Source organism: Narcine bancroftii, chromosome 5, assembly GCF_036971445.1.
Source record: "Narcine bancroftii isolate sNarBan1 chromosome 5, sNarBan1.hap1, whole genome shotgun sequence".
NCBI classification, from domain to species: domain Eukaryota; kingdom Metazoa; phylum Chordata; class Chondrichthyes; order Torpediniformes; family Narcinidae; genus Narcine; species Narcine bancroftii.
The window spans coordinates 63767982-63780305 of NC_091473.1; the positions used below are offsets into that span (position 1 = coordinate 63767982).

Sequence of the window (12324 nt, forward strand, 5' to 3'; positions counted from 1 at the left end):
TGCCATAGGACATTACAGCACAGAAACAGGCCCTTCAGCCTTCTAGTTTGTGCTGAACTATTCTGTCTAGTCCCACTGATCTGCACCCAGACCATAGTCCTCCATATTGCTCCCATCCATGTTCCTGTTCAAATGCTTCTTGATTGTTAAAATTGAGCCTGCATTTACCACTTCAGCTGGCAATTCATTTCCTACTCCCACCACACTCTGTGTGAAGAAGTTCCCCTTAACATTCTCACTAAACTTTTCTCCTTTCACCCTTAACCATGTTCTCTGGTTTGTATCTCACCTACCCTCAGTGGGAAAAGCATTTACTCTTATCTCAGCCATTCTTTCAACCTTTTTTTTGGATCTGCCCCTCCTTAGGAATCTGCTCAAAGTTTATGGGCCCTTTTCCCCGTGAAGCAGTAAAATGTTGGTTTCTTCTGTACTTCTCTCCTACCAACAACATATATAAAAAAAATTATGTGAGGCAAAAAGGAAACAAATATGCTGCAGCCCGCTGGGGGCCATATGAGTTTGGCTGCTCTATGTGTACCCCTCATAATTTTGTATACCTCTATCAAATCTCCCTTCATTCTTCTACACTCCAAGGAATAAAGTCCTAACTGGTTTAACCTTTCCCTATAGTTAGTTTCTCAAGTTCTGGAAACATCCTGGTAAATCTTCTCAGCACTGTTTTGATCTTATTGCTAAGTTTCCTGCCCAAAATTGCATACAATATTTTAAATATGGCCTCATCAATATCTTCTACAACTTTACCATAACATCCCAACTCCTAATCTTATTAATTTCATTTAAGAAGGCCTATGTGCCAAAAGCTCTCTTTATGACCCTATCTACCTGTGATGCCACTTTCAAGGACTAATTTATGTGTAGACCCAGATCCTTTTGTTCTACTGCACTCCTCAGTGCCCTGCCATTTTTCCAAAATGCAACACCTCTGCATGGAATTGCATCTGATATTTTGCAACCCATTTTTCCAGCTGGTCCAGATCCCTTTGCAAGCTTTGAAAGCCTCCCTCGATATCCATTATACCTTCAATCTTTGTGTCATCTGCAAACTTGCTAATCCATTTTAATACTTTATCATCCAGATCATCGATTATAAATGACAAACAACAATGGACCCAGCATTGATCCTGAGGCACACCACTAGAGATAGGCCTCCAAGTCTGAGAGGCAATCATCCACTACCTCTCTGGCTTCTCCTGCAAAGCCGATATTGAATCCAGTTTACTACCTCACCATGAATACTGAGCGACTGAACCTTCCTGATTTACCTCCCATGTGGGACCTTGTCAAAGACCTTTTAAGGTTTATGTAGACAAAATTCACAGCCTTTCCTTCATCAACTTTCCTCGTAACTTCTCAAAAACCTGCCAAGATGTTTTACACGAGTGTCGTCTGGCAAATTTGACACAAGATATTCCAGCAAGTGATCAAAAGCTTGGTCCGAGTGGGATACCAGCATCTGATTGGGGACGTGGAAGCCAAGATTAAGGAAGGACACAGGCTCGAAACATTGGTTATCGTAAACTTCCTGTGTATGCTGCATGACCTGCTGGGTTTCTCAGCACATTTGTGTAGTGCACACGAAGCCAGTATCTGCAGACTTTCTTGTTTAACTCAGGGAGAGTCGGGGCGAGGGTCGGGGCGAGGGTCGGGGCGAGGGTCGGGGGGAGTCGGGTCGGGGGGAGTCGGGGCGAGGGTCGGGGGGAGTCGGGGCGAGGGTCGGGGCGAGGGTCGGGGCGAGGGTCGGGGCGAGGGTCGGGGCGAGGGTCGGGGACATTGAGGCTGGCGCTGTTAGGGAATCAGGGTACAGAAGTAGGAAGAGCAGTGAGGATTGTGTGCTGGAGAGGGTTTTGCAGTACAAGCTTGGGGAGGGAGGGGTTAGATTCCAACACAGGATTTCAAGCTGAGGACAGTGTGACCTCTCTGAGCTGCAGTAAGTGGTCAGTATAAGGTCGTTTACTCATCTTGCTGGTGTGTTCCTGCAGGAGGTTGCTGACCAGGAGATTGCAGGCTTGCCGAGAGACAGCTGCCCCGTTCGGATCCACAACCGCTGCGTTCTCACCTCACGGCCGCGGGGCGTCAAGCGCAGGTGGCGGCTCAGCCGCATCATGTTCCGTCACCTTGCCGACCACAACCAGATGTCTGGGATCCAGCGTGCCATGTGGTAGGCACCAGTGGCTCAACAGGCTTCAGCTTGAGGACCCTCCGGCAATGAGACTTGGGCAGTGGTCACTGAAGCTACCACCTGCCAGATTTTTTTTGGAACCAGAAGGTGAACTGGATAACCTCTAGCACTTGAAGCAATTACTGGCTGTATGATGTGCAGTGTCACATTGTTATTTCTTTGATTAAATATGAGCAGACCCCACATATTCTTCCTACTTGGTGACAGGGGCAAGTGGTCCTAAGAATGATCCTGAATAGTCTCTTTGCTGAAATATCAGTGTTGGAAGCTGTTTCACTGAGGGGGAGCACTCTGTGTGTCTATTTGTGCGAGGTGTCCCAGTGCTTCTCTCTTACCTGTAGTGCTTGAGTTTCATTTGGGCTTAATTTCCCTGTTTTGGAAGTGTTCCTGTTCTGGATACCACAATCTTGTTTATTTTTTGTGCATCAATAAACAGCAAAAGTGAATGAAGCTGGGTTTAAAGCTTTGTGTTATTGAAATTACTAAAGGAAGATTTACATTCTGGCTTGTAGTGTTTGAAAAGTCTGAGCAAAAAGTACTGCTGACGTTAGAAAACTATCTTGTGGGCAGTGGGCAGCACAAAGCTTTTTTTAAGACTTGCATTTGATGAGATATCTGGCATCTGCATCATTCTGTATGGCCAAGTTGTGTCGTTCACTCCAAGTCTCCCTTGAACATCCCAAGGATTGGGTTGTGTCTACCTATCTTTCTCTGCATGGAAATAATCACCAGAATCAAAGACAAATATTTACTTTTTGATCTTTGTTTGAAGGTGGATTGTCTGTAAAGCTCAAAGGAACACAACAAGTCTGTTCACCATCCTCTGGTTTTATAACATGGATTGATGAAAGCCTAAGCCTAATGCTGCGCATCTTCCCTCAGACATCGAGTGTGCACAGATCTCACCAACGCCTATGCATAATCTCTGAAGTCACACGGCCTCTCCTCCATTTCGGTGGTGAACCCCAACTCCGGGGTACCGAGTCACTCTTTTCTGCCTCCTAGTTCTGTTTTCCCAAAGCGATCAGAAAGTTGCCAAGGCCTTTTGGGAGCCCTGTTCACTATTGACATCTTGTTCCTATGAGCCAGTCTCCAGTAGCCCATAGCCTGGTGTGGGACCTTTAACCACTGAGCACCTTGCTGGAATGTTGCTGCATTTCCTACCCTGTAGGGCCATCTCCTGGGCTTCTCTATTTGCACCATCTATTTTGTGTCCATTTAAAATAAAACCAAGCCCTTGCTATTCAAATATGCTGTGGCTTGGGTTAAATCAAAGTCTGCGGTCATTTATTTTAGTTCTAAAATTATTTTTCTAAAATGGCCCCATTATTAACCTGGTTCCCAACAATTTAAGGTTTTGTTCTTCTTCCATTCATACAGTGTAACAAGTCTCTTAACAATTTATCCAAAGAATAATTTAAGCACAAGAGTACAGAGCTTGTGTCCAGGAAACCCGTAACATCTTCATCAATACATTCAAAGGGGATCATTAGATGGAACAGGGAGCAGGAAACCTGGTCAAGTTGGGTTCAAGCCATTAAGTTGCTTTGAAGCAAGTTTAATTGATTTCAATAAAACTATTCTAGGAGATGTTCATTACCCCTCAGTCAAGTGTAAGAGCTTGATTGATGTCTCTTTTGTCTATCATTTCTCTCCCATGAGAAATTGTAGACAAAGTTTATAAATTTATGAGAGGATGGACAGAATCATTTTTTCCCCCCAGGTTAAAAATGTCAAGTGCTGGAAGATCTGCATTTAATGTGAAAAGGAAAATTTTAAAGGAGATGTGAGAGGAAAGTTTTTTATTAACAGAGTGGTGGGTGCCAGGAACTGATTACCAGGGGGTTGTGGTGGAAGCAGATGCAATGATCGTGTATCTGTGTGCAGTTCTGGTCACCGACTTATAGGAAAGATATTAACAAGATAGAGAGAAAGTGCAGAGAAGATTTCCAAAAATGTTGCCTGGGTTTCAGCATCTGGAATACAAAGAGAGATGGAGCAAATTAGTCTTTATTCCTTGGAACATAGAAGGCTGAGAGGGGATTTGATCGAGGTGTTTAAGATGAGAGGGATAGATAGAGTTGATGTGGAAAGGCTTTTCCTATTGAGAGTAGGAGAGATGGATACAAGAGGTCATGGGTTGAGAGTTGACGGGCAAAGGTGTAGGAGTAACATGAGGGGGAACTTCTTTGCTCAGAGAGTGGTTACTGTGTAGAATGGGCTTCCGGGAAAGGTGGTGAAGGCAGGGTCAATTTTGTCATTTAAGAAAAAGTTGGATAAGTATATGGATGGGAGGGGGATGGAGGGATATGGGCAGAGTGCTGGTAAGTGGGATTAGAGGAGGGTACTTGGATCAGTGCAGACTAGAAGGGCCTGTTTCCGTGCTGTAATTGTTATATGGTTTTGAGATTCAGCCACGAATATGCAGGGAAAGGAGGGGTAGGGATCATGGGCAGGCAGAAGAAATTTGGTTTGATTTGGGCATCATGTTCAGTGCAGACGTTGAGGGCCGAAGACCTGTTGCTGTTTGATGTTCTATGGTGCATGTGAAATGATTTACGCTGGTTAGAGTTATGGATATTAATCCCACAATGATTTTGTTCATTTTTGTCACATGCACCAAAGTGCAGTGAGAAAGTTTGTTTTACGAGCAATCCAGCCAGATATCCCATACATAGAATGGCAAGTAAGGCAGAGCACAGAAGTGCAGAGTTCCATTGTCTCAGCTTATCCTTTCAGGTCCAGAATTCTAGGGTGTATGAGTTGAGAGACATCCAAACTGACATTTCAGCACAGTCCTGGATTCAGTTCACTAATCTAAATGTAGCTTTCAGCTTCAATGGGTAACTCTTGAGCATGAACACATCTCTTAATTTTGGCCAATAGAAAGCTTTCTTTGCCTTTAAGTGGCATACAGATCAACTTTATTTAAAGCCAAGAGCACATATCAGTGCATTTAGGAATGTTCAGAAAGTACATTTGGCTGCATATTGCTTCCAGTCAGTGAGTTCCAGAATAACCAAAGATCTATTAAACTGATCCCATTGTTTTCTCGAACTTGGTAGTTTAGCTCATGGAACGAGTAAAAGATGAGACTCTGCAAATGGGGAAAAAATGGATCTTGGTAACATTAAAAGCTGGAGGAACTCAGTGGGTCAGGCAACGTCCATGGAAAGCGATACAGTTGATGTTTTGGGCCAAAATGGTACATCAGGAATAACAAGAGATGGGCGGATGCCCAAATTAAAGGATTGTTGAGGGGAGTGAGAAGAGCACGGGCAGGTAGGTGATGGATAAATATAAGTGGGAAGGAGAAGAAATGAAGGCAAAAAGATGAGGGATGATAGGAAGATAGCACAGAGGGTAGAGAAAAAGGTGCTCTTTGATAGGAAGGGGTTAGAAACTGAAGGGAGGAAGGTGCAAGTTAACGGGCAGGTAGAGAGAGGGGGGGGGACAGAGAAGATGAATGGGGCTAAAGAAACCAAGGGAATGCAAGGGAGTTGTATTGCAAATGGGGTGGGGGTCTTTTGGCAAATCTAATTTCTCAAGCGACAACTATAGAGGTATTTTGGTGGAGAGTTGTATTGTGAAAGGTTAGCTATAAGCCACACAGATTGTAGGCATGTAAGGGTTAAACACAGAAGGGATGGTGGGGAGAGAAAGAAGCTCCTACCTCCTGTGAGAGATAGCATTGTGAAAGAACATGTATACCAAGGGGTTAATGATTTGGGTAAAAACACAACTGCTTTGCATTTTAACTTTTTCTATGCTTGTGTGATAATGATTAAAATCACCAAGGATATAGTATGATAAACAAAGGAAGGAAGGGAAGATAACTCCCACAGTATGGCAACAAGAATAATGTGATCAGTAAGAACATCCTGTAGTTGCCAATTCAGCACAAACAACCTTGTCTGTAGATAACCACATGGACATGTAGCTGCGATAATCGCCAGCTGTGCAAAACTAATTAAATCGCCTGTAGAAGCTTGCTTGAATAACTATAAAAAGGAGATGAATACTCTATTTTTGAGGTTCTGTGCAGGGAACGAGTTACACCGTTTACTCTTTCTTTGTACTCCTCACTCTACTAGCATAAGACAATAAAGAAGTGATTGTACCCTCTTTGGTTCTGCTGTTTGTTTTATTACAGTGTGGGTCGACTTTAACATTAGTGTAGTCAGCAGGATCTCGCCAGGACAGTAGTTACTTTGGATCAAGTAAGAAGCCATTAGTGTTCGGATTGCTGGAGGGAGAATTAGAAAGGCCCTTTCAGATCCATTGTATCTGACTCCCAACCAGGTTTCCTGGAACACTGTGGTCCCTTATCCGAGGTTGACCTGGTTCCCTGCCAAGATGCAGAAAAGAACCAGGATAGACAAGAGGACAAAGCATACAGGTCAGTGGAATATATGTTATACAGTTTAAGGTCACTCGATTGCAGTGGATATATGGATACGAGGTTGCCTGAGGTTAAATTTTAATTTGACAGGTTAGCCAGAGAGGCCCAGATAAAAGATTAATTTGAAAGGCAGGCAGGAAATATGGGACAACAAATAGATAAAAGGGAAGAGGGCACCCCGGTGCAACACGTGTTGCTGGTAAAGAATTTCGGCAGCATTAACAAAACGGTTGGGTAATGAGGAATGACCATTCTGAAGAACATGGTCTGTATGGGAAGTGAAAAAGCAGAACAATTACTGAAGGAAAAAGACATAGGAAAAAAATGGAAAAAGCATATATGGGAATGGAAGGAACGGGAAAGAATGGTAGAAATCTAAAGGATGGAGTGGGAGGAGAAATGCAAGTTGTAGGGGGATAGTGTTATATACTAAGGAGGGTGCATTCAAAGATTGGGAAGTTTTAAAGGCTGGGTGTGAGTGGCAATGATAACCAGGAAAAAAAACAGAGAGGCTGAGAGCTGAACCAGGTGCCAAATGATAAATAAACCGGAAGGTGGTAAAAGAAGACCCTGTGGACCCACTATGAGGCATGGTGACTCTTTACAAGATGATGAGGAAGATTCCCTTTGGGGCTGGCCACCCCATATGTTTCCCAGGGCAACCAACAACCCCAACTTGATCAGAATCAGATTAAGAAGCTGGTTTTAGTAGAGGGATAGCAGAAGTAGTAAAAGCAAACGCTAAAACAGAGGTTTTCAAACTGCCTCCCTAAACTCACATTCCACCTTAAGTATTCCCTATGTCATCGTTGCTCTGTGATTAGTAAGGGATTGCTTAAGGTGGTATGTGAGTGGAAAGAGAAAGGTTTGAAAACCACTGTTTTAATTGTACTTAATTGACTCATTGTGTGCATGGTTTCATAACTCCAAAGAAAATGAGCCAATGACAATTTTTCTCAAGCAAAATATTTCTGTAACAATTGGGTCTAGGGCAGTGATTCTCAACCTTCCCTTCCCATCCACATTAAGCAATCCCTTACCAATCACAGCACTTATGACATAGGGATTAATTAAGGTGGAACGTGAGTTTGGGGGGACAATTTGAAAACCACTGCCCTAGAGGAAAGATAGAATTATCCCTCTGTAAAGAGGAAAAAAGAATAAGTATAAAGTATGTCTACCCTTTGAGTAGACCCGAATCCCTGAGGACATTAAGACAGTCAAGATTCTGTAATGACTGTATATACCCCAAGAAATGTTGATAGCCCACCATGCTGCCGATAGAAATAATAACGCATTTGGGTTTGTGAACGCTATCAGATCAACTCAGACTATGTATGGGGCTCAGCCCTAGGACTTGTATTCCATGTACCATGCGATTCAAAGTCCAGAGGAAGGTATGAAGTGGAAAGCAGCTATGTGAATGCCTCAAAATCCTATACAGACGTATGAGGAACTTGATCAGCTTTTGACCTAAGCAGATGCTAAAAGTAATCCATCGATATGAGTAAAGTCCTGTAATGTTAGCCTCTTTCTTAAGAAATGGCACAGGAATTTTGGGACCATTTTACCACAGCATACCAGACTTATGCTGGAGGTCAGGCATGTAACAATAGCCAGCTCTTGGCCCAATTTAATGCAATCCTCATGCAATGCTTACCAGAAAAAACAGACTTTAATGAAAACATTACACAGCTGGGGATATGTAATTCCAAGAAGAAAAATCACACAAAGACAAAAAGGAGTGAAGTTCTTAGGAATCAGGCTTAGCATGGCACAAACAATCCCTATTCCCCAGTCACCCAAACAAATGCGAGCCTTTCTGGGATTAGTTAATTTCTGTAGGTAGTGGGTTCCTAATATGGCAATCCACACTAAAGAGCTGTTGCCCTTGACATCCGCTAATGCACCATCACCTCAGCAATTTAAGGCCTTTGAAGGACTTAAGGAGGCATTGCATGCCCCTCCAGCCCTGGGGCAACCTGTCTATGATCGCCTGTTCCAGCTTTTTGTAATAATCGCTCAAGATTGTGACACTGCGGTACTTGCCCAATGCCATGGTCCAGTTCGCAGGCCGGTAGCTTATTTCTTCATCAAACTAGACCCAGTGGCACACAGATGTTGCCAGCGTTACACGAAATTGTCTATGCAGCGGAAAATACCACCTTGCATTAGCCGGTTCAAGTTTACACCCAAAATTCAGTGGCAGGTCTCCTCAAGCCCAATCAAACATGCCATGTGACACAAGCACGTTGAAGCCGCTATGAACTCTTAGTGAACCCATATTTGACTTCTCATCACTGTACTACCATCAGTCTGGCAGCCGTTTTAACATTGACACCAGATTAAATTGAAGAACCAGTGTACGATTGCAGCGTTATCATTTTTGACTTCAGCATGACAAGATTTAAAAGACAGCCCCATTGGTTGAGCCACGACTTGGTTTCTCGATGGGTCCAGCCTTTGTTGATGATACAGGTCAATGCCATTCAGGTTATGCCATTGTCCAAAATATAGATGAAGTAATAGAGGCATCAGCTTTCCACCATCTGTTGTCAGCGCAGCAATCTGAATTATTTGCCCTTACTAGAGCATGCATAAAGGAGACTGGAATGTCACTTGATATTCATACTGACTCTCGGGATGCTTTTGGTGTAGCGCATGATTTTGGAACCTTATGGCAGCATTGTGAGTTTTTGATATCCTCAGGAGGCCTTTTCACTCTGCGGGTGAGCAGTGACCCTACTTGGACCTGGGTGAAATTCCTGGGAAGGCAGGACTTCCCGGGCCTTTCACAACACAGTCCAAATTCCCTGTAATTTTCCCTCCCTGGCAATTTAGGAGGGTCCTGGCCCCCAGCAATGACGTAGTGAATGACGCATTATGCACTCATAGGAAATTGTACCAGAAGTCGGATTGCACAGTAATAGCGGACGAGGTTTTTCCAAGAATTAATAAAACTAATGCCTATATGCTTAAATAAATTGAGTAATACAATCCTATTGCTCAAACACTTCTGCCACATATTACCTCTTCCTTGATTTCACTATACGTTTTATCACACTTATAATTGCATCTCCACAAGCCTTTAACAATTAATTGTGCATCCTCTGGCATTCATAATTACACAGACCGGCGCTCTTCCCCCTCTCTCTGCACTAACAGTTCACACTGAAATGATGACATGATGATGCAGCCATGCAAGTGGTGACACAGCATGCAAGCGATAATGTCATGACACTTCCCCTGCTCAGCTATTTGCTGATTCAGGCTGCAGGGAGAGGGTGGCCCAGGTAATTTCCTTAGGCCCACATTTTTCACACCACTGGTTTACGAGAGGAAAATTTCCTGGGAATCTCCATTTTACACGGCAGGATGAAGAGGCTAGGAGACACCTATTAAGAACGCCACTTTTGTTGCCAACCTGCTGGCATCCCTCTCCCATCCTAACCACCTTGCAAGGCACAGGTCTCTATCCCTTGAGAATGCCCGCGCAACTGCAAAAGGTGCTACTATAAATGGTCCCCTCACCATTTATTCAGAAAGCGATAAAGAACTTGGAAATAGAATGGTGGGATGTTGCAAAACTTCAGGAGGACACCCCTGTGAAACTAATTAAGCTATGGAAATATCAGAGATTTAGAGACTCAATCGTGGACCACCCCTGCTGGACAAGTTTATGTACCTGATGCCTTTTCACCTGTGTCGTTTAACTCTATACATACTATGACCCACCTTGGCAAGGAGGAAATGGTGAAAGTAGCACTGCAGACATAGTGGCACCCTAATTTAAATGCTGGAGCACAGAAAAAGGCATCTAAGTATTATTTATCAGGAAAATAACCTTGGTAAAGCTGTTAAATGTGTGCCACGAAAGACACAAATGCCTACAGGCCTTTTTGAATGCATACAGATTGATTTTATTGAACTACCTAGAGTACATAGCTATAAATATTTTCTGGTGATACTTCATCTCTTCAGTAGATGGATAGAGGCCAACCCAACTGCGAACACCACAGCCAAAACAGCAGTGGAGGTTATTCTGCAGGACGTAATACCAAGGTTTGGATTCCCAACCATTATCAGCTCTGATAATGGGCTGCATGTTATTGCTAAAATAAACGAAGAATTATGCAGACACCTTAGGATTAAACAGCAGTTTCACTGCGCCCACCACCCACAGCCTGCTGGGATCATGGAAAGGTCAAATGAAACTTTAAAAAATAAACTTGCTGAACTAGCTGAGGAAACAGGATTGAGTTGGTTAAAGGTATTCCCCTGGCTCTCTTTGAAATGAGAATTACACCTCACTTTAGTACAGCATTAACGCCAGCTGAAATTCTATTTGGAAAACCATTACATTCTCCTTGGGCAGCTGATAAAACTGTAGAAGTTTGGATCCACGTGCCCTGAATGAAAAGATAATTAGTTATGAACAACAATTAACTGGAATTCTTGAGTCAGGTCCAGAACACTCAAAGGAAGGAAACCCAATTAGAAACAATGCTACTGGGTATCCTGCCAGGGGATCATGTCTTGGTCAGGAACTGGGAGCAGAAGAAGTTGGCACCTAGGTGCCAACTGTAGTATTGCTTACTACACCCACAGCAGTAAAAGATGAAGGGCAATCCCTGTGGATACACTTTACAAATTGTAAATGGATTGGAGAGAGAAAGGAGAACACATGATGTCACCAAAATCAAATCACCTGCAAACAGGACACTATGAACATTTTATGAATTAATTGGAATGTAGGGTTTTGGCTTCAGATTGTTGGTCATGTATCATATGATCAGAGATAGGGGGACCATCCACACAAGTTGAAGTGGGAGTGGCATGATAATATGTACTTTTGAATGTCCTTGATGTATGCAAAAACAACTTATGTTTGTCACTGTTAGTTATGCACTCAATTACCACCCCATAGCGATCAGGGAATGCCTATGAGGGCCCTGCTATTCTGCGAGATAGAGCTTCAAGCTTACAGATGCCATAATAACTAAACTACCACAACTGTGGGTGTGGGCTATTGCCATCGTGCAGGACACTTGCTTCATAATTGGTATAAGCCCAAATAAAATTTGTCTGGTTCGCCCTCTTACATCAAGTTAAGCAAGTTTACCAAAGCTGAGACATGGACCTGTAGAAGGAATAAAATATGGATGGGGATTGATTATTGTACGAATGTTACCACTCAGTTTGGGATAAATCTCCTGCACCAAGCCCAGGTACCTACTCAAAACTTGCGCGCTCTGAATGGAACAGACCTCTGTGATGGAGTAAGAGCTTACCCCTAGTTGCCCTATTATTGGCAGGGGTGTTATTATCTAACTTATGTGGTTGCTGCTATCCATCGCTTTGTTGATATCATTGATCATCCAATGATCCCAGCAAGAATGAAATGAGCTATTTCTGAAAATGAACGATTCTTTATGATCAAAACACACAAATGCTGGAGAAACTTCAGCAGGTCAAACAGAGCCTTTATGTAGATACATCACCAGTGTTTTGGGCTTGGTGGAGGTAGAACATGAGAGATCTCTGAACAAAAGGGGGGAGGGGAGGGTGGGAGATGATACATGGGGGGGAGGAGTTTAGGCTAGGTGGAGAAAGAAAGGAAGTAGGAATTGGAATAACTAGTTAAAGGGGGGGTGGTTAGGAGGGAAAGGCAAGCTTATTAGTTGAATGCAGTGAACTCATTATTCATGATCTGGGGTTGGAG

General features: G+C 43.3%; 1 protein-coding gene across 3 annotated transcripts in view; it reads left to right on the forward strand.

Annotated features, from left to right (window-relative positions):
* mrps14 (mitochondrial ribosomal protein S14) overlaps positions 1-12324 on the forward strand; it is a 33453-nt gene that overhangs the window by 7711 nt on the left and 13418 nt on the right. Inside the window, exon 3 of one of the 3 annotated variants that reach the window (XM_069937624.1) lies at positions 2001-2650. The exons of the other annotated variants lie outside the window; for them this stretch is intronic. Within the exon in view, the coding sequence (XP_069793725.1) occupies positions 2001-2183 (183 nt within the window). The 3' untranslated portion in view covers positions 2184-2650. Of the gene's footprint in view, positions 1-2000; positions 2651-12324 lie in introns of those variants that run through there. 3 annotated transcript variants of the gene reach the window in all.